This window comes from Ambystoma mexicanum, chromosome 3q, assembly GCF_040938575.1.
Source record: "Ambystoma mexicanum isolate Mex_15411 chromosome 3q, UKY_AmexF1_1, whole genome shotgun sequence".
Taxonomy (NCBI): domain Eukaryota; kingdom Metazoa; phylum Chordata; class Amphibia; order Caudata; family Ambystomatidae; genus Ambystoma; species Ambystoma mexicanum.
This window is the reverse complement of record NC_090926.1, coordinates 470,308,246-470,331,647: the sequence shown is the minus strand read 5'-3', so window position 1 is coordinate 470,331,647 and position 23,402 is coordinate 470,308,246. Positions and strand designations below refer to the sequence as shown.

The following is a 23,402-nucleotide window of genomic DNA, read 5'->3' as shown; positions in this document are numbered from 1 at the left end:
ACATGGCATCAGAGCGCAGCCATTTTGGACACCCATCTCCCATCATGGTAATAAAAGCATGGTCTACGCGGGACTTGCACAATAAATAAGCATTTCAGTAGCAAAAGCAGAGCAAGGACACGCAACTACATAAATATTGTTGCTGAGTGGACTTGCTGTGGAGAATAGTTATGGTATTGTTCACTGAAGGACGAATACAGGAAGGGAGTCGGAGCGTCCTGCAGGTGCATGATAAGGGGTTCTGGGAATGAATGAGAGGAGAGCAGCGCTGGGTTTCCACTCCTGACTTTCTACTCTTTGCCACTTCCACTTGTGATCTGCTCTTTGGCCGAGGGCAGACACAACTGAGTAGGGCGGGGACATGCCCCTCATAAAGAAGAGGGCATTCTGTGGCAAAGTTAGTTAGAACTGATGATGCACCCACATTAGCATGAGTGATCTCTTCACCTACCTGCTCAGGGACTAAGCAGGGTCATAGTGGACGATGAAAGGGTCTTCTGCGTCTTTGCGAACGATGAAGCAATATCTATATATCCAAGTGTATGTGTATACATGTATTGTGTGAATAAAGGGCCTGGGGCCGGGGAAGCCCAAGTGTTCTCACATGGCAAAGCAAAAGATGTTGGTGCTGTGAGCATGGACTTTGTGCTGAAATTGATGCCAAAGGATCCTGATAAATATTTTTTAAGGTAAAGTTTTGGACTCTGAACAGTGGGTGGTACAAAAGGGAAAACATTTGTGTGTCTAGGTGTTGGTTTGTTTTGTATTAACTTGAAAGGTGTGACATTCATTCAATAGGAGTTCCCTGTTTAAGAAAAAAGGTAGCTCCGCTGGCGGAGACTGTCCTGAGGTAATTATCTCAGGTTGGAATAAGAGCCCATATGATAGACTCACACAAACATGAGCATGTGGAGCAGGATTAAGTGAGACTTGGGATACAAGTATAGGAGAAGTGATCCCAGACGAAATGGCGAAATGCTTGCATCAAGTATCTAGGGAGAAGGGTAAAGAATGCTCAGCTCTAGGAAGGAGGGGTAGGATTTTATTACATGCCTTTCATAAAATGCATCAACAGAATGAGGCATTACAAGTAAATGTTGACAAATTGGAAAAAGCAGCAGCTTCAAATGAAATTATATTATAAGGCAGATACATTTGAGCTGTGATGGTTGTTCGTTATAAATACCGGAAGAGACTAGGTAGGGTTAATTCCAGTAAGGTAGCAACAGTGATTGCTTCTGCAGGTGTTGGCTGGGACGCCGATCGGTGGCATGGGGATGTGTTTGATAGTACTAGTACAGATAGTGGTTCCGAAACAGATTGTATCCAAGCTGGAACGGCTTGCAAAGAGGTGATGGTTAAACCCGTGCTACGCAGAAGGATGGGTAGTCATCCAATGAATCTGGGAGGTGTGGTGGAGATGACCACACTGGAAGATTTTTCACAGCAGGAGGTTGGGGAAATGAACCGACTGAAGAGGGCGGGTGAAATTTTGTTGGCCTGGATGGTTCTATTATTGGATGGAGGGGAGGCGGGTCTCTCAGTAGATGCAACAGATTCCGCTAGGTTTTTACCTTTAACGCAGGAAGTACAGATTCAGGAGACCCTACGGGCAGGCCCTTCTCGGAATGCTAATGGCAACGAGGAACAAATGTCTTGAGTCCCAAGGATGTAACCACAAGTACCCGAATACCTTGGATTGGCCGAAGGATGATAAAAATGGTACACATTGAAGGAAGCTCAAAGAGTCAGGGAACATGCTATGAAGGAGGCCATTGATATGGAATCCCTGGAGCATATGGGGCTGGTCAACCTATCCGTTCTGCTAGAAATGCCCTTATTCAAACTGCCCATCCTGCATATAAAAACATGACGTTGGTAGGAATGACGGGCAAAATAACTGATAAGATGGTGGTAGATGCCATTAGACAATTGGCAGATCTAGGAGAATGGGAAAATCTGGATGAACGACAGAGGAAGGGGCATAATGAGAAACACTCCCGGGAAGAGGTTCAACAGCCGTGATTCTCACATGTTGAAAAAGGATGCGTTTGTCCCTGTTGAAAGATGGTGTGCCCCGAGAAGATATTGATGGGACTGAAACACGAAAAATGTACATGTATAAAAACTGAGGCCTGGATGGGAAGGCGCGGTACAAGCAAGTGAAGCAACAGGAAGTACATTAGCCAAAAAAGGAGGATCCTTTTGGTCCGTCTCTGGAGGGGGCAGACGATTAGTCTTCCAACAAATCTGTGCCTTCCCAACTGATTTATGCAGATTACGAAAGATGGTGAGTGCGATGGTGAACAGGGAATCTAAAAACAGGCTCTAAATACAAATAGGATGAGGATCAAGCTCCGGTAGCGACATCCCATGTTAAGGTGGACAGACTGCCTCCTGTAAAAGTGAAATTATTTTGGCATTCAGGAAATACACAGATGGTTTGAGCATTAATTGATATTGGGGAGGAGGCCTCATTGATACATGGGAATCCTTCCGGATTTAAGGGAAGACATTTTATGATTACGGGATTGGGAGGTAAGGAACCCTCAGCAGTCCAAATGGAAATTAACATGAAAATTGGTCAGCTGAAAAGAGACATCAGGTGTTAATTGTCCCTCTTACTGACTAGATTATTGGATTTGACATTTTAGAGGGATTGGCACTTGGATTAGGGGGTAAAGTTTACCAGTTTGGGGTGAGTGCGTTTACCTGTACACCCGTAGTGGTTGGACAATTGAAAATGCCTCCAGTGCAGGTTCTGATAGCCACAAAAAGAGTATGAAACTATATCGGATTCCCGGTGGGCCAAAAGAAATTTCAGAAACCATCAAAGGGTATGTGGAAGCTGGTGTGTTGCATTCTGTGAACATGGCTTGGAACAATCCTAACTGGCCTATTAAAAAACCAGACGGTACATACAGAATGACAGTTGATTATCATGAATTGAATAAATCTACTCCTCCATTGGTACCGGCAGTTCCGGATGCAGTGACTGATTGAAAAGGTACAAAAATATGAGGGTACTTGGTACGCGGTGTTGGATCTAGCCAACGCCTTTTTCCCTGTACCGATTGCGAATGAATGCCAAGAGCAATTCGCATTTTCGTGGAGCAGGAGGCAGTATACGTTTCAGCATTTGCCAATGGGCTACACGCACAGTCCAACAATCTGTCACCAGCTGGTGCCAGAGCACTTAGACAAGATTCCATGCAAAGCGGATGTGCAAGTGCACTTTGATCTCATTAGGGAAGGATTGCGCAAGGAAAGTTGGGAAATTAATGATGCTAAATCCCAGGGTCCAGCATAGACTGTTTTTTCTGGGTATACAATGGCATAATGGGCACCGCAAAATAGGGTCGATTTTAGCACCACTTTACAAAGTGACACGTAAAAAAATGTAATTTCGAATGGGGTGATGGACAAGATGACAATTCAGAAGGTGAGGTGGAATAGAATGCATCAGTACAAGATGCCTCTGCCAACTGGAGCCTATGCCAGAAACAGGACAGGAAATGGGTGCCTTTAGGATTCTGAGTAGAAAGTTACCTGATGCAGGTGACAGATACTCCCTTTGAAAAGCAGTTACCGGGCACTCATGGATATGGAACAAATTACAGTGGGTCATGATTTATTGATTGAACCTGAAATACCAATCATGCAATGGGTATAAATCTCCCCTAAGAGACACCAAATCGGTCATGCACAAGAGGCTAGTATCATAAAGTGGAAGCGGTACATTCAAAATCGTGCCAAGCCTAGTAAAGGTGGTGTAGCAAAATTGCATGAGCAGGTAGCGGGAGTTCCACTCAGGCCTTGAGCCAGAGGGAGAGTTGCTTGTTGATGAGTCCAGTTACATGGGGGATCCTGCATGGAGAATTATCGGATGAACAAGTAGAGCATGCATGGTTTACAGATAATGCAGCCAAATATGTGGGGGTTGAACACTGGAAAGCAGTGGCATACAATCCCAAACTGAAAAAGGTGCCAACTACCTCAGGGAAAGGGAAGAGTAGTCAGTTCGCAGAATTATATGCCATGTATCAGGCTTTGAAGCAGGAAATGCCTGAAGTCATTTTATACTGATTCATGGTCTGTGGCAAACAGGTTGGTAGTATGGTTACGGACTATGAAAAAGAATGGATGAAAATTCATGCGGAAGGTGTGGGGAAAGGAATTGTGGCAAGACATTGCCGAGATGCTAATGCATGCTACTGTAACCATGTAGATGCATATTGCGCAACAGATTCATTGGAACAGTGGTTCAATTCTGTTGCAGACAAACATTCAAAAGTTTCAGTCATGGATACAACGGCTGAGGATGATTTGGAAGGAATTGCAAAATGGGCCCACCAGAAGAGGACATCTCAGAGAAGGCTACCATCAGGTGGGCACAAGACCGAGGAAGTAGTATTCCGTTAGAAATTGTGAAAACAATTATCTTGCAATGTCCAACATGTCAGCATCAAAACATCAATCAGTTCCTCACATTATTCATGTTACACTGAAGAGGTAAATTACCTGGACAGATTTAGCAGATCAATTATATCGGTCCTATGCCCACGAGTAAAGGATGTCAATGTGTATGCACGATTGTGGACACGTATTCTGGTTACCTCATGGTTCTGCCATGTAAAAGAGCTACCCAATTGAATACAATTAAATTTGACTAGGTGGCAGTATATTATGCATCTCTTTGTAACTTCAAAGTGATAACGGATCTGATTTTAAAAGGAAAGTGGTCCGAGATTCCTGTCAAGAAAAAGTTATCAAATAGATTTTATGTCCCTTACCACCCGGAGGCTTCTGGGTTAATTGAGAGAATGAATGGGTCATTGAAAGAACAATTGCTCAAAACAGGGGACGGTACTTTGAAAGGTTGGCAAGAACGTCTTAGAAACTGTTCACATTTTGAATAACCGTCCCATTGCGAACGTGAAACTCCATTAATGCACAGGTTAACCCCAGCCTTGCAAATCGAGCTGTGGAAACTGTTGTATTGGTAAATATCCCCTGGTGCACTGGCCCCTTATCGTGCCACTCCTGAGTCTGCTGGGGTGGATTTGCATGCAAAGGAAGAAATTTGGCTTGAACCTAGGGGTATTGCTGTGATACAGGGATTGGAGTACAGATTCCAACTGCACATATGTGATTAATTGCCCCAAGATCAGGTTTTGCTTTGAAAGACATTCAGGTGTTGGGCGGGATTGTGGATGCAGACTACTTAAGGCGATTCTCAACAGTGGGGAAAATATGCTACCGATACATAAAGGAGATTGAGCGGCCCAGTTAATACTAGTACCTGTAAAACTGTCCATGGTGAGCCACCCACGGTTTTAACTGTTCGTGGGGACAAGGGTTTTGGCTCATCAGATGCAATGGTCCCAGGTGCCAAAGTATGGCTCAAGAAACCTACTGGTCCGCCCGTTCTGGCAGATGTAATAGCAGCTGGGTAAGATCAAATAGTTCTGTTATGGAACCAGCGAAAAGGTAATGGACCCATATCACAGCTGACAAATGTTATTTGTGCGAGTGATGTACTCAACCGATATCTTGTTTTTGAATTCTGATGTTGTAGATCCAGAGTGTGCCGAGTGCCTGTGTGTGGCACGGTGGAGTCCATTTGGGAGGGCCCAGGAACATGTTGGGATGTGGCAGACGTCTCTATTCTCCGAGTGGAATGGCGATATGAAGACAGGTTCCTCCAACCAGCGTTATGCCAGAGGAGGTCTATTGCAGTTTATCGTGGCGCAGTACGTAACCTGTAGGAGCAATGACAATGCTTTGCTTTTATCCCCTTCTGGGATTTCGACGTCCTTTTCACATCATGGTTATTCAGCCCTGGTCAGACAGCCCAAACATGTGTGGGTTTATTTGGCCCGGCGAGTTTTGAACATTTTGCATTTCTGCTCGACTGATGTGCATAGCTCCGCAGATTTTATTTGGACATGCCTTGTGGCTATTCCAATGCCTGCCCCAGTTTTAAAGGAGTTATTTGGATTCTTGCATAATGATTCTTTGGTGGAGCAATCTGATATTCAGAATTCTTTTTTGGTGTATGAACACTAGATTGTGCCGACACTATCCACAAATGAAGAAACATGACCCATATCACAACACATAACATTGCTCCTGTGATTAGTTATTGACTTGTGATCCATCCTACAGTGGGAAGTGTCAACAGCTAAAGATTGATGTGAATGGAAAACTGACTGCTTTTGAGCAATGATTATGTACAAGATCTATAAGTGTGTGGATGTTTCAAACAATATGGCATGCAATTATACCGTTTTCACTGCTAGCCACCTGAAACATGTAAAACCTCCACAGTTGGTGGTTTTCCTGTGGAAACTGCACTACTCGTACATTCCTGCTAATATTTCAGGTGACCCATGTGCTTTAACAAGCATTGGTTTAATGATGTATCCTTTAAAACCTACAGTTGGGTGTTCTATACGTGCTGCTTCATATACTGCCTTAGTGCCAGACTGCAATTCTGAAGTGCATTTACTCTGAAGCAGAGGTATTAGCCATTTGCATTATTGGGATTAAGGGCTTGGCCGCTGGGGGATATAAAACCATGTTTAAATTAGCCTGTCTGGTAACTAAAGGGCTTAATGAAACCTCACAAGCGTTAACCTCCAGGAGAGAGCTGGCCAAACTGTTCAGAGCCTTTTTATCACATTTATTTCTCCAATTCATGCAGCTACCTTTTATAGACAGTCATTCAGGGTTCAAAGTCTTTTCACCCACTCGAATAGCCAAGTCAATTTTCTGATTCACTTATCATTTACTTTGTTTACAATAAATAAAAGTTAGATTGTGTATGGCTGGCAGCAGTGTGCCAATGTGGTAACGTGCAATTTTAAAGAAAGCGCATTTAAATTTATTGTAACTCATTGAGTTGAGTGCATGTCTTAGAATGACTAGGTGAACCAAGTTGCTCAACCTGCAAGTCGGTCGTAATTTTAAAGAACCTGCAAGGACTGCTCAACTTCAGTGGTACACAAGACTGCTGTATTGTTGCTCATTTTATATCTGGGGTACAAATAGCTTCTGATCATACTAAAAATATTAGTACAACATTGCCAAAAGCATTTGCTAATCAAATCAGCACCTTGATACACAAGGGTTTACAAGTGTAAAAATTAAATTTACATTTTAATTAGCAAACTCTGCTAATCAATGTTTGAAAATTAATTTATACCTTGGATTTTAATTCTAGTTTGTGTTTGCTAAAGTGTCTTCAGTGGCCAAGTTTTGCATTCTTAAATCAACTGCCCACTTTATCTTTTCATATCGGCCATTTGAGTGAAAATAACACTAAACAGCATACCAAATTCCAACAGGAAGCTCATTTTCAGTTATTTTCCACAAAATTGAAACTACAAGGGATGTTTTTCTTTACATCAAAAACATCTGCAAGTCAGTCACAAGTACTAAGAATTGACCCTTTTATGTACACAGAATACAAAAGTAAAAGAAACCTGGATTTTATTTTAGATTAGGTTCTAGTATTTTAGAACTTATTTTGTTATATTTGCACAAGCAAGTCAAACATTCAAATGACACCATGCTAGACTAAACTGGGATACCATGATAACTGTCAAAATTGTAAACTGGCTTACAAATCACAGATTCTCACCTGAAAACAATGCGAGCCAGGGTAACATTCTCAGTGCCCAAGATAAGTCAGGCCCTAAAGGTTGCAAACTGGTCAGTACATAATGATTATGCTTCGCATAACTTCAAAATGCCTCAGCCATAGTTTAATGACTACTCTGTTGATTAATACAATGAGAAACGAGTCATCTATTGCATACCGAAAGCCATTTTTCACCCTTAGCAATACCACTTTGCTCTCCTAATCAGAAGTGCAACTCCTAATTTAGATCACTGATTTAATCTTTGGTAGGAGTCCCTCCCTCGTTGCTTCCAATTGGTGTCCTGTTTCCTTGCATTATCTGAGCATCTTTCGGTACCAGACAGGTTGACTTGCATCCACTGCAGGAGAGGCCTACACCTCTAGGACAGCCCTAACATTGTTAGGTCTCCGTTGCTAGACCATAACTACCCTCATGGCGGACTAAAAATATGTCCCTTTAAATGCCACTTATTCCAGACAACAGCCAGTGGATGGGCCATGGTGCTGTTAAGGGACTAGCATCCCCATTTGATATGCTGCCCTGGGTTATGACCTATGCCCGTGACAGATCTAAATTTGTGGACTTTCAGTGGTTGGGGCAGGTTGACCGTGCTCTACTAAACTAGGGAAATCTCCCTCTTTTACATCTGAATTCGTGTTTGTAAAGTGCAAAGACTAAAAGAAAAGAACTTTGCGGTGGTACAACAATCTGAAAATGTGCAGGACTGAGGTCACTGCAAGCAAAGCTTAGTTTGGCACAGGTTTCGGAAAAGTCTGACAGTGCAATATGAGCAAACATTTCTATAATGTAACCAGTATATGTAAAAATATGAATCTGCTGGATAGTTATTAAAAGTAGTTTCCAACGGGACAACTATACATGGCACAATAGTTTGTGTCCGAGCAGAGTTGTATGTGGGATGAAAAGTGTAGGGCATAAGGAAAGTGGGTAATAACACAGCCTAAAAGTGAATAGCAAGCTTCTAGGGGGGGGGGGGACTAAAATTTAGATCCTAGAGTGCCCAGGATCTCATACTGGGAGAGATGACATGAAAGCCCATGAGCAGGGAAATCCAGAAAACTGGCATACAAGCAAAAAGATCGATATCTGCCCTACTACCAAATTATTCATCTCCCCATACAATCAAACATGCAGTCCTAATTCAGAGAAAGACCACTTTGTACCAACGTTGACATGCAAAAGTGCATTTAGTATTAACAATGTGAAGACGGGATGCAAATCCCTTGTAATTTGTATTGTTTGTAGCCACACTAAGCCTTAAGCTTAACTGTTCACGAGCTGTGTTCTGCTATTTAATGCAGTGCACTAAATAAAGTGGCTAGTTGCTTTCAACTTGCAATTTGGTATGGAGTGGAACATTACCTGGCTGTCTCGAAGTTTAACCGCATCACACATCAGCCCTTGATCTTTCAAGTCTGCCTCACTGCTCAGCCTTTGCTACCTAGAATACAACCAAAACTTCCTTGTTCACCCAAGTAGGCCACCGAGCCCCCACTTTAACCCAAACGTGATGGCCCTAAAAAATCCCTGTTTATACAAATGTAGCAATACAAACCTAGTATGTGGTGACAATAGATTAGTTTAAGATAGCAAAGGTAGTGTTCACAGGCTACCAGTATGAGCAATGTCCAAGCTACTCTAACAAAGTAATATTATGCCCATTAACTAGGATTTACAGCAGGATAATTTACACCACTATGCAGGTTAGGGCACAATCAAACCTAGCCCTCATTTAATGCTAAAAGACCTGCAACAGCACCAAGATATCTACCTTCGACATGCATGAACATCCAGTAAAGGAAACCCAGTATTGCACTTGTGGATAAGGTTGCGACACTGCACTAAGTTGCTAATGTAGTAGGACATTTGCCATAACTAGGTTTCGTATTTTAGCAGTTGTGTACCCATTTCATTGAGACAATAAGCAGATGGTGAAAACATGCTAAATTGACTAACAAAGTTACAATTGGTTTATAGCTGAAGCACGTTTTGAAAGTCATAACAGTGGTTCGACTATAGTTGGTTAGAAGTGCAAACGTTGATCAGCTCATGGGTGACGTGTGCTAAATTGCACAAGAGGTTCGATATGCCGGGCCCAAATATTAACCCATGATGAATTAGGGCAGTTTTACATCCTTTATGTAAAGTAGCTTAACCGCCCAGCCTTAATCCAACCTTGGATGAGCCATGAACACATTTGCCAAATACATGGGGTATCAGGAAGTTCCTTCCACACTCGAGCTTGAATCAGAATGGACAATGGTTCTGTATGGCCAACTGTGTGCTCCATACTAGGGTTGGGGCCAGTTGGTGCCACAACCTTAGCCCAAAGCACAATCAAACCCAGCCCTCATTTAATGCTAAAAAGACCTGCAACAGCACGTTCCCACGAACAAGACGGACATGAGCTAGCTAAGATACTAACACTAACATTTCACCTTCCGCAGTGTATCACTGCTCCCAGCATGACCCGGCCAGCCAGGCCTGGGTGATGGAGAGAACTGTAAAATGGTCATCGGATGAAAGCAGCAAAGTCCCCAAATACTAATGCCAAAACTACTTGTAATACACGCATTCTCTTCACAAAACCTCTATTAAAAGATACCTGTAAAAATGTGTAATTATCGTAGAACGCATGTTCACATGACACCAGCAATGAAGGACCCACACCCCTGCAGTTGTGTGCAAATAATAAAAAGCGTTCTGGGGGACTATTCGTTATATGTATTATTGAAAAGCTTACACTCCACGGTCCCGCGCCATAACCGAATTAATGCTGCTAGCGTACAATGGAAGACAAGTGTAATCATACAGAGGGCTCATGTGAAGGACGCGAGAGAATGCACCAGTCATGTGTGTATGTCTAAGCCCTTATGTGCCACTACCGCCACGCACAGTGGCGGGTCTCTTTCTTTGTGCTCCACCAACCACACTACTACCTCACTTACTGCAAATGTATATGCATATAACTAAATGCTGTAGTTGTTAAAACAGTGTACAAATAAGGTGCTCAGACTGGCTATATTTGAGAGACATTTAGCAAAGTTGAAATGTATGCTTTCGAGATCCAAATGAGTATTAAAGAGTGTTCAAATGTTTGTACCTAAAGTCAGCAACACACGAGGAAGATACCTTTGTGAATATGTGCAAGGCCATTCCCCCTCCCACCCTGCGAAGACTGCCAAACAAGAGAGCAGAGGCCCGCGCCGCGCTGCTCCACCTCCCCCAACCAGGCTGGAGCCGCTTCAAAGATTTGTAGTCCCCTCTGCAGCACCCAAGGCCACGGCCCGCCACCTGCATTATTTACAGCATAGCAGTAAACCTCTGCCTGAATACACAAATCCAAAGGCGCCCCCTCTTAAACCCCACAACCCACGGGATCACCTTAGACTTATGGCCCTGTGCAATTAGGATACCCAATACTGTGGCAACATACAGCAGCCCATTCATAACGACTTCTAACAAGACAGAGAGGCATGTACCGCCCGTCCCATGCCCTGAGACTTGACCGGTACCATAGGTTGAGGGGCTAACAGGACACTGGTAACCATGCACTGATGAATGACCATCAGACCCCTCACAAGGTGCATTCCTCCTGTGTTGCATTAACCTGTAGAATAACCTATTGAAAGATTTACTAAAGATAATATTGCAATAACTGAATGACTGCGGTGTGCATGGCCTAGGGCAAATAAGTCAGGAAAAGACATTCATCTCTGACACTGGCCACAATGGCACCGCCCGGATGCCAACCCGCCAGGCCCAGCCCAACCCATGAGGCTGACCAGTGACGTCCTCCAGCCAAGGCCAACCACATCGCAGCAGCGCCAATAACTAGTCATCACCACCCAATCCCATTGAACTTGTGCCCCTTATAGTGTGTAGGTTCTGATGACGTGTTTTGTAACTATATACGCCTGTCTTTGCTATTGTCAGACAGAGCACTTCGGAGTTTGCAGAGTTCTTTGCATGCCCTATTCTGATTGATAAACTCCCATTTAAGCTCACCCGCACCCTGTCTTGGCTTTATTCCCAACTTGGGAGAGTCCTTCATTGTCTCATTGCGGGCAGGATCGTGCTGGTTGGGGACGCTTGCCTTCAATACATGCTATTGTACCGGAAGCTTAAAGTGCGTCAGGATGGTAAAATGCAATTTTTTTAAAACCCAAGGCCGAAGGATGTCTGAAGGACACTAACACGGCAGCGACTGCATTTACAGACCACATGAGCATATGTTACTACACCAACTAGCTGATTGTTGCCTTGGGGCCAGCCATTGGACCCTCTGCTTGGAACTCAAATTGTTGGATAAATCTCAGGCAGCCTATGAGCCAATGGAGAGATCTGCTATGGCAGCCTCACCATGGACCCCTGGAGTATCACTGCAACAGGTTGGGGGATGGGGACTGCTTGAAGGCAATATGCCGTTGAGCTACTTGTTAACATCGTATTGTTAGGTTATAGAATACATGGTGTTGGATTTGCGCAATGTTGAAGCAAGGCTCAATGAGTGCACAAAAGGGCAGCAACTGGGACAGGTAAGAGAAATGAGGCTGGGACATGGACATGCTGGCCACCGCAACTCAGCTGGAGGCTAATTTAGGGTGGGAATTTGGTCTCCCCTTTCCTTGGGTACAACATGTGTCTTGGAACAGTATGTCCCCATATTTGCAGCAACTCCACATTGCTTCACATTTACAGAGAAAACCGATCGCCTTATTGCAGGTAACATTAGGAGACACTTCACAAGTGTTACTACATGGGGATGGGATAGGATTGCAGTGTTCACGATATGCTAGGGGTGTCATGTATGGGTGGCTGATAAACTGGTTAAAATGGAAACTGATATGGGCAGACTGGTAATGGTACAGAGCTTTGTTGAACAGAAGCATCGTGAATTCATATGCCCCTATCCACGATGCCTCTGCCTACTTCTGATCACTATACACTAGACCGACTCACCTCAGGATCTCTTCTGGATATGGCAGAGCGATTTTAATTGCACACTAAATCCCAGATTTGACAGGGAGAATTCTCAAAATGTGCCAATTCCCACCTTCGAGCCCTCCAGCTCTTATACGAAGACTGAACTTGTCAATCTGTTTATGCAATGGGCATCACAGCACCTCAGTGCAGTGGCACAGGGAAACTCAAGCTTCCCCCTATCGCCCCCCACACCCCTAGGTTCAACTACCTTCTCTGGGATAAACTATTGTTTCCCCCAGAGTAAGTGAAGTGAAATTGACTCCAGTCTTTACAATTCCTAGACCCAGCACACCCCATTTTACAATAGAGTGATGGAGGGGTTACTTAGTATCCCCTGTGTCTAGATACTTGTGTAGCAGTCAAATGCTACCCTTGCCTCAGAATGGCTGGTGGCAGTGGTTTTACAATGAGCTACCATGATTTTCCAACCGTGAACACTGGTAGCATTAAATCACGGGAGCCATGTTTTCCAAGATGGCGTCTAAGCCTCCTCTAAACAGGTTTTTTTTCACCATTTCTTTGTGGAAAGGTCCATCTAGTGTTTTGCTCTGCACAGTTCCTTTGTTCATTCGCCTTTCGTGGGCTTCAGGAGTGAAGACCGCCTCTGGTGCCCCAAGTGTCTGGCGTGTGCAGGAAGTGAGGGAGGTGCCCGAAACGCCGTGCTTAGAGACCCAAATGCACTCTGATGATTGGCTGGCTGTCGGCAAGGGAAGCCACCCTGCTGGGTGAGTGACAGCTAGTATGTACACAACACCCCCCCCCGCCCCCAAGAGGGGGGCACGTTTATAAACAAGCATCCCCGAATGTTCATGTGGGAGGTGAACCAGCGAATTTACAACATAAGTGCATGTCTTCCGGCACCAAATCCAGCATAAGATGAAAAAGGCTGGCGTGAACTGCTATGAGTGGACACCTATGGAATGCCTGCTTGGTATGTACCCAGAACACCCAAATACAGGTGTAAGGCTATGTACTTGGCGTATGTTCTTGCCAAATGCAAGATTTGGCATGGGCACTGGCCCCTGCTATGCTGGGTGGCGGGATTGGCAGAGATGGCCGAAAGCGTAAACAGTGGACCGGTATAGATACAACACGTGGTGTGAGCAAGACTACGCATGGAAACTAAAGTCCAATAAATAAAGTAAATGTCACTGCTACAGTACAAGTGTAATCGATCAAGCAATATAGGGTTCTGGTGGCATCTTATCTGCCATATTTGGAAGGGAAAGCTCATGCTAGAGTGCATCCTTCCATACCGCTGGGGCCCTTTTGCAAATACTACACTCAAATCAGAAATCTACGTTCTTTATTACATTAAACACCCAATTAAAAAAATAAAACTTAAGTGACGATGTGCAAACATTTTACATTTCTTGACATTTGGAATCCATTCAGTGTTCCCACGATGGTGGCATATCAATTGGCTCTTCATTCAGTGAAGACAGGAAAGAGGAGTGCAGGATCTCTGCAAAAGATAAAAACCGAATTGTAGATATGTCTAGTTTTCAGAAACCATGCATTGGCACAAGAGCAAGTAGATCGAAGTAACAGCTATACCTGGGGCGAGCGGTCTGGCACAGCTAAACAAACTTAAGGGAGGCAATAAAACTACAATTAAGGAGAACAGCCTTCCTATACCCTCTAAATGAAATAGGTTCCATAAGAGTATGCTAGAGTTCTCAAAGGGATCAAATCAAGCTACATAAATGCAAAAGTGATAACAGCACATCTAGAAGAACGAAAATAAAACGCTAGTACCAACCTGATTCCCATGTAAATGAGCATGGTTTTATGGGCGAGGGCAGAAGGTTTACATGTCTGTCAAATCGGTCCGATTCCAGTGTCTGAAGGGGCACACCAGCCAGGCACAAGTGACCGAGTCTGTGTTCTTCAGGGACATCAAAACACTCAAAATCTGTAGTGTTGAAAAGCAACGTACGTTTATTAGGATGAAGTGGTACGTTGCAGGCAAATAAGCATGCTACTGTCAACAGAACTACTTGTGGCAAGTCCACACCATACAATGTAGTAGGTGTTACTACTGCTCTGAAATCAAGAACGGCAAGGATATGCAACTAAATGTGGTAAGAGTGCTTTTCTAGTGGGCAAGGCACTCGTAATTAACTAGGCAGCTTATTTACAGATGAAGTTACAAAACGGTATTCTTACCAAGTGGGTTGTAGGGAATTAATTTTTCAATTTCTGGGTATTCCTCAGAAGACACTTTTTGGATCTACATGGAGAAATATTTCACATCGAGTGAATATTAACAGCTTACACACAAATCCCAGGTCATGGCTGCAAGCAAGTGTCCTCACAGTGAGCCACGTTAGACCACACAAGAGAAATTACATTTGAGACAGGCTGGAGGCATTGTGCCACTCTAGACTCAATACATGGTCTGCATAGCAGAAGTGTACTTTGACAATTTGTTTTGTTAAACCTCATGATTAAACCGCCAATTTCAAGTCATTCTTCGCGCAAGTGGTTTCATGCATGCGATACTAAACCCAGGTGAACGCACAGAGTCAAATGAAGAAAAATACTACTACCTTCACAGGTGCTGGCACCACTTTCGGCTTCTTCACTTGCTTAGGTTTTGAATCCACTACCACTTTGCTGAGATTCACACTTGCATTACAAAGGCCCTTCCTTCCAGATGGAGCAGCATTGACTTTCCCAAGGTGACACTGTTCAGAAAATACTTTTGCTAGTGAGGGTAAAAGCACATGTGGTATTTAGACAAATGGCAAGATAATTTATCACCAAAAGTAGTGAGATTGAAGTGAATGGATAATGATCAGTCACCAGTACCATGATATTGCTGCAAGTTGATCTTTCCCTTGTGTCACAACTACAGCATTAATAAACCTTAGTGTTGGCAATAAAGACCTCTTATGCAGTGCTTAAGGTTTAATTGTGACAGCGTTTTCTTGGTTACAGAAATGTCCAATACCAAATTGGCGGTTAGTGACAGTTCTATTAGCACCTTGTAGGGAGAGCAATGAATCTGGTTGCTCAGATCACATGAGTCAAGCCTGCAACCCAATGTGCTTACCCACCCTCTTCCGCTCACTATGCCTTGACCATATACCTGATGCCCCCGCCATGCCATCTTTCTGGCTGCCAAGGAAAATCTTCCAGCTCCATGGCAGCCATCTAAAGCCAGTTCTTTTGTATAAACTAGATGGCATAAGGCTTCCAGTTAATTCATACAAAATCATGGCCCTCAGCAACCCAGGTTACCAGACTGGCAACCCAGGGTGCCAAAGTCCCTCGCTAATTGGCCCTCTACCATTAGCACTGGTTCCAGCCCATGAACATGCAATTATTGATCACTTGTGAATGTATTGCTCAATTCCAAATGGCCCTATGAGGTTACAGGACTATATTTGTTACAGCTCCAGTAGCCTTGGAGTTAACCAGTCTAAGCTAACCCAGTGCTTAGAAGCATCAAGCAGGAGAGGCAACTATGTTAAGATACCAGACGTTTAGGCTGACACAACTGGAAGATTAAGGAGTTCTTTAAAACAGTGTAAAGGTTTAATGGCAAAATTTTGTCCAAAGCTTTATGACATGTTCAAGACATGGCACACTATCTATCATCTAGCAATAAATAGTTAATCTTGTGCAGATCCTTACCTCACACTGCAACAAAAAGGTATTAGGATTTTTAATTGGTCAATTTTTTTTGTTCAATCTTACATTTTTCCAACTAGAATTTTACATGGGCTACAACGGGATCTTGACAAATTGATGCAGTAGGGAGTTCATGTAGTGAACATTGCTCCCAAATTGAATGAGATCAATGGCCAATTCAATGATCATGCTTCTACGAGAGGTTGCGTCATGTATAGGGAACCAATATGCATATAAACATGATACATTAACTAGTCTGACCCTGCTAGGAGTACTCGCAACTTCTCATGCACTTGCTACCAAGGGGCATAAGTAAACTTGTGCAGGAATGTGCAATGTATTACTCAAGTTCAGTCTTTAAGAGCCCCTACCTCATGCTGTGTGCAGAAAATAAAAACAGACAGGTTCCTCAACTACATGTAAAGATTGTAGCTGAAGACATTGCAGATTCAAGTGGCTTGCAAATCTGCTGCCAGACTATGCATAACATTAAACATAACCACGAACAAACATACTACCCTGCAGTACTTGAGGCCATTGCTAGCCATGGGACACATTACAAGTCGTGGTGTTAACAATGGGTTTTCTGGTAATGTGGTGGGTTGACCTTCAACTAAGAGTTGGGAGGTCATTCCACCACCTTACTGGCAAGAATTGCAGGCACCAGTAATACCAGCACCAGTGGGCCTACATGAATGGAGGGGGGGCGCGAGACCCAGAGAGGTGACATCAGATTGCTGCATTCTGGAACATTTTCCACCCGAAGCAAATTGTAAATTAATAGCATCCCCTGCCCCCCTGATCACTAAGGAATATTTGATGCCCCCAGTGAAACAGTGGCTATTCACGAGTATGCATTAGTTACTAGGATAACTAAGAAAGCAACTTACTGGAAGATGGCAGCCGCACACGATCCTTTGATGCAACATTTGTGCTAGCAACACCATTCTCTTGGTCAACGAATATAAGAGTAGCCATCTTGAATCTTTGCTGGTAACAAGAATCTGCAAGATAAAGTGGAGTCACAGGTCAATTGCAAGATCTAATTTTCACCTAAACCAGGAAGGTTGAAGACTCCAGGATGCCAACCCGCTGGATTGGATTGCTAAGACAATGTATAGTGCTGGGTTAAGGCCAAAAAGGTTTGGTTGCTGCAGAAAACTGCTTTTAGAGCCATTGTGCACAGCAGTTCATACAATAGCAATACGCCACAGGGTATTGCTTCACTGTGATCCATCCAGTTATTGTAATGGCAGTCTCAACTAATAACGGATGTTGCAGGCAGGTTTAGGCTCTGCATCTTTTCTTCAGGCTAAACATGATCCAACCTGCAATTCCCCACATGGATCAAACTAATGATTTGTTTAAAACTGCCCAAAGAATTAGTAAAGACATCCAAAAGGAACTAGAAAAAAGGGGAACAAAATTCCATCATTATTGATGCACGTGTACAACTCGCAGCAACCAAGAATCTAAATATTTCTATTAAAAAAAAAACTATAAAAAGATATCCAAAACTAATTAGACCTAGTCTTTCCATACACCACTGATAAAGCAATTGAGGCAGCCAAAGCGAATCAGGCTTCACAGAATCAAAACCCACCAAGGAAAAAATGGGTTTCCTTCTCCAACTTGAGCAGCAGCGGACCAGAGTCGCTGAGCCCGATGCAGGGCTATGGAAACAGCCACAGTGAAGGTGAGCCCGCATGTGTAATATTGTGCTCACACTTGGAGTTTTGTATTTTTCACTATGTGCGCTAAATGAATGTGCGTTTATAAAAGAAAAGAGGCTTTCCTTTTGATGGCGATACTTGCAGATGCCGAGACTAGCATGAGTTGTTGAGAATGTCCATATAGGGATAGTAATTGTAAATTAGACAGAGGCCTGTTTAACCTGACAAGAGCTTGTTTTGCAGAAGGATTGTGCTTGGTCCATGTGTGTCGAAATGACCTGAGTCTAACTGAAACTGTCTGCAGGATGCGGGTGGGGGGGAAGGAATGAGTAAGCACAGCCACGTGCACAGAGATAGACAGAGAGGCACGAGAGAGAGCGAATAACAGATAACAGGAAACCACAATAGCAGATGTTGAACTGTTGACCGTTGACGCAAAGTCATGACTGGGAGGAACCGCCTTGTGGTGGACATAATCTATGTGCAGTAATGTATGACAATGTAAAGATGGGTATAAAAAGACCACGATGTGCAGGGGAAAGGGCGGCACTTTGACGACTTGCTTTGCGAGACAGTTGAACTTGTGGCCCATTCGCGAATGCTTGTGTGTTAATAAAGCAATGTTTACTCAACTCTTTTCTGTTTGAGTTTTTATAGGGTCCCTCTTGTACTGGTTATGGTGACGGCGAGAAATCGCACCCACAATTTTGGTGTCAGTAGTGGGATGCGAAGGAGCGACAGTCCGTCACTGGGTGAGGAACGCCGCGGCGGAACCGGAGAAGGAATTGATCACGGGGCCCCAACAACTGAATCCGCACCTTTGATTGCAACCAACGCGTCATCCTTGTTTTTCCGGCTCCGTCGGCGGAACAGCAGGCTGTCGCCCTTCGGGTCCGGAACACTCTGGCGGGACCCTTAAGATAAGTGGTATGGACGGATGCATGATGGAATAAGGAAATAATGATTCAGGGTTTGTGAAGAGGACGGTGGTAAGTCCGTCTATGAAGAAGTAATGTTGAAATGATGATGATATGTTAGATACGCCAGGAGGATGTATTATTATTGTTAGCCAATAGGTGCATATTTGGGAAAGGTGAGTGTTTTAGGCAATTGCGGTATACCGCCAAGATGGGTCAAACGGCTTCCCACAAGGGAGGTATAGGCAAGAGACACTATGCCCCCCCTTGAAGGAACCCCTGCATTTGATATGTTGATTAAACATGGATTGAACTCGACATGGTCTGAATATACAAAAGATTCGATTGAACATAATTGGCCAGATACCGGGTCCTTTGACATAGACCGCATATCCTAGAGTTAGTAAAAAGACGGGTTAGACCTGCACAGTTTGAGGCTATACGACTATGGAGGGTAGAAGCAATGCGCAGGCGCAATGCTCAGAATAAACAAAAAGCAAAGGAGCAGAAGAGAACGGTAAATCAAAAATTACATGATCTAGAGATAAAAGAGAAGGGTGAGAGGCTAGATCAGTTGGATAGACATATGATGATTAAGAACAGTGGGGGTATGTATCCTGCCGTGCCGGTGCCTCGATATGAAGATGAGATAGGGCTAGAAGCAGAACAAACGACTGAATTATTGTTTCCAGGAGCTACAGCTCCACCGGCAGACAGTGAGGGTGAAAGGGTGGAATTCCCAATGAAGTATGGAGACCCAGATAGGTTGATAGACCATAGGAGAACGACTACTGTAGAAAAGGATAGAGATGGAGACTTGCAAATCCTTATGACCGGGCTGTATGGCACACCCCTCAATGACAGCCTACGGGACCAATTGGGGCGTTTGACACCTCTGGAATTTAGGACAGTGGCCACTAAACTATATACCTTTCATGAGGGTAACTGTAAATTGAGAGGACAGAGTACTGCGGATCTGCCCTCAGCATATCAGGACGCTGTCGCGTTACTACCAGTGACTGCGTCCAGTGTTCAGTTATGGGGATGTATGTCCGACATAATAGCGGAAGTCATAAGGGGCGGTGTTGAATGGGAGAAGGAAAAGAGGGCATGGGAAAGAGGTGAGGGAAAGAGGCTAAACTCAAAGATGCAGACCAGGCGGGCCAAAACGTAGCTAATCGTATGATAGCATCCATACACTCGCAGTCCATGTCCACCCTGGTGAGTCTGATGGAGGGCCTTGGCTGGCCTATACAAGTAAACGTAATTAAATATCTTATTAGGGTGGATGATATAGAAGAGGAAAATGAGCCTAGATATGTGTCCCAGTGGAATAGGATTAGGACGGAATTGGATAAGAAACTGCTATCTAATATAAGAGTGGATGATTCAGGGGCGGAAGAATGGAGGATGGCTAAGGTGGAGAAACTATTAAAAGATTGTAAAAAAATAAAAGAGAAAGCTCTTAGTCATCAATCCTCTGTTTCGCCACCAGCGCAGGCCCCTGTGAGTGAACTAACAAATACGGAAAAGTTACTATTAATGCCAATGAGAGAGTGCCAACCCACCATAGAGGCAGCCACTGGTAACATGATGCGCACCTATGTGTATGTCCCTTTATCCCGAATTGAATTAATGCATATCACCAAGTCCATCCCCGACCCCCGTATAGACCCGGCAGGATTCTACAAAGAAGTAGGAAAGTTATTTAGTCCAGGGTTATTTACCGTAGAGGATGTAGATAACATATTGTTAGCCATTGTCCCAGAAGAAATATGGACCCCCTTTCGTGCCAAAGACAATGAAACAATAAAATGGAAAGATGTAATGGATGCGAGCAAAAATAGAAAACTGCATGAGGAATATCCTGAACCCCTAAGGGGGCATGGCATGGCAGTCCTGAGGGTTCTAGAAAAGGTGTTACCCCCATTTGATGTGAATGTGGAGAAACTGTCCCCTGTGATACAGGGTGCAAGTGAGGAAGTAGCACAGTACTTTCTGCGTGATGAAGCAGCATTCAAAGCACACAGTGGGCTAGAGATAGGGTCTGAGACGGGCCAACGGTACTTTGCCACAAACTTTATAGAAGGGCTCCACGGGCCAATTCAGGAGAACATTAGGAGGGCAGAAAGTACATGGATGACTAGAACCCCCCGGGATCTCCTCGAAATGGCTAGGTATTACGAAAGAGGGGAAAGAGTGAAGGGACAACAAAAGGCACGACAAGAGAAGGATTTAAAAACCAATGTGTTGATGCAACAGTTGCATCAAGGGCCCCAAGGCAGGTATAACTACAATTATAACGGCCCGTCACAGGGCTATAGTAGCAACATGATAGGGGGCCAAGGGACAGGTAGAGGTACAGTGCAAGGAGGTGCGCTATATGGGAGGAGGGATGGGCTACCCCAAGATGTATGTGCCTTCTGCAAGAGACCCAGACACTGGAAATCCCAGTGTCCCCAGAGTGGTGGGAGAGTAAGGGGCGTACGGCCCCCTTCACAGACATTTGCCCCAGGAAATAGGACTGGTGGGTACGGCAACCAAGACAATAGAATGTTTAAACCCCCTCAACCCAATGCCTTTGACGGACAAGCAAGAGGGGATGTTCCTGGCCGGCCCCGCCTCCCCCCAATCTACTGTATCAGCCACGACAAACACCACAAGTACAAGGTGTATGCCAGGGTGAAGAATGTGGAGAAGGGGTATACTATAACGATGATTTTCAGGATAACACAATCGATATGTCCTGAGGATGCCGGAATGAGATAGCGGGAGTGGTGCAGGTTCCTATAGACCAAAGGGGGCCTTATGCCTCTATTAGGATCGGCCCCCCACCGAAACTTGAGATGTCTGGTAGACATGGGAGCTGGAAACAGTTCCGTGAATATCAGAGCCGTCCCTGCTGTCCCATTATCGGATAAAAGCAAGTTATCAGTTGGATTTGGGGGAAATCCAATAAAGACTCCTGTAAGTGAAATAGTAGAAGCGGAACTTCATGGGGTAAAATGGGAGAATGGGTGGCTGTTGACCAACTGGTTAGGTATTGATGCATTAAAAACGCTAGGGGCCACAATATATTGCTCCCCCAGGGAGTGAGAATGACCATAAGCAAACCTATGAGTATGATAGGAGTAATGCAAACCCTGCCCCCGGAACTCCAAGACATCCCGAATGAACTATGGGCCACTCATGGGAATGATGTAGGAGTGTTGGATGTTTCCCCAGTAGTAATCAAACTAAAGCCTGGTGCCAGGTTGCCCAGGATAAAACAATATTGCATATCACACGAGGGAGAGCAGGCACTATATCAAATAGTACAGGACATGATATGGTTAGGGGTGGTAGAGCCAACAAATGATAGCCCTTGTAACTCTCCGATCCTTCCAGTACACAAGAAAGGTGATGAAGCCGTACCCTATTGTTTTATTATTGATTTGAGAGAAATAAACAAAATAGTAGAACCCAGATATCCAGTTGTCCCTAATATTTCAAGTGTACTCACTTTAATTCCCAAAACAGCGAAATGGTTTACGGTAATTGATTTGAAAAATGCCTTCTTCAGCATTCCTATTGCCGAAGAAAGCAGGTACCTGTTTAGTTTCACTCTTCGAGATAGACAGTATCGATTTACTAGAGCCCCGCAGGGATATACAGAAAGTCCCGCCATATTCAGCCAAGCACTAAAAACACAGATGGATAACCTAGCCCTACCCGCTAACATGCTCTGATACAATATGTTGATGATTTGCTATTATGTGCAGCCACCGAAGAGGAATGCCATTATGTGACCAGATTGGTGCTAATGCACTTAGCAGAGAATAAGCACAAGGTAGCCCTAGCCAAAATGCAGTATGTAAAACAAAAGGTCCATTATTTAGGCTTTGAGCTGTCCGAAGAGGGGCGAACCCTGTCTACTGATCGCATTGCTTTGATACAGTCCATAAAAGGTCCAGACATGGCAAAGGGTCTCCGAAGGATAATTGGTGTTTTATCCTACTGTAGGCACTGGATTCCTGAATTCTCTGTATTGATCCAGCCCATGCTAAAAGCCTTAAAAGAAGTACAAGAAAACGGCCCATTAGAATGGACACCTGAGATGGAAAAAGCCCTGACAGCTATGAAAGATGTTCTATGCCACGCACCGGCCTTAGGCACACCTGATTATACTAAGATTTTGCCTTTTTGTTGATGAACAGGAAGGTTGCGCTGTGTCAGTCTTGACACAGGAACAAGGGGGTAAACAGAGACCATGTGCATATTTTTCTAGCACTCTGGACTCAGTAGCTCGAGGCCTACCCCCATGCATGAGAGCAGTAGCTGCAGCAGCGACAGCCCTAAAACAAAGTGCAGGTATCATCCTAGGGAGTGAAGTAACAGTAAAGGTTCCACATACGGTAGATGTTCTTCTGAATAGAGTGCATACACAGCATTTGACTACAGCTAGACTCACAGTATGAGATGATCCTGTTTGCCAGTAATGTAAAAATTGAACGGTGTAACACTTTGAATCCAGCGACACT

At 44.1% G+C, this 23,402-nt stretch overlaps 1 protein-coding gene across 2 annotated transcripts in view; it reads right to left on the bottom strand.

Moving 5' to 3' along the window:
* Positions 1-23,402, bottom strand: part of LOC138582700 (securin-like) — a 79,714-nt gene that overhangs the window by 40,918 nt on the left and 15,394 nt on the right. Inside the window, exons 2-6 of one of the 2 annotated variants that reach the window (XM_069654268.1) lie at positions 17,183-17,296; positions 15,206-15,363; positions 14,823-14,886; positions 14,416-14,568; positions 14,022-14,118 (exon numbers count right to left, since the gene is read on the bottom strand). In XM_069654268.1, coding sequence (XP_069510369.1) covers positions 14,045-14,118; positions 14,416-14,568; positions 14,823-14,886; positions 15,206-15,363; positions 17,183-17,270 — 537 coding nt within the window. In that variant the 5' untranslated portion in view covers positions 17,271-17,296 and the 3' untranslated portion in view covers positions 14,022-14,044. Of the gene's footprint in view, positions 1-13,942; positions 14,119-14,415; positions 14,569-14,822; positions 14,887-15,205; positions 15,364-17,182; positions 17,297-23,402 lie in introns of those variants that run through there. The other variant, XM_069654267.1, reaches the window with a different exon arrangement.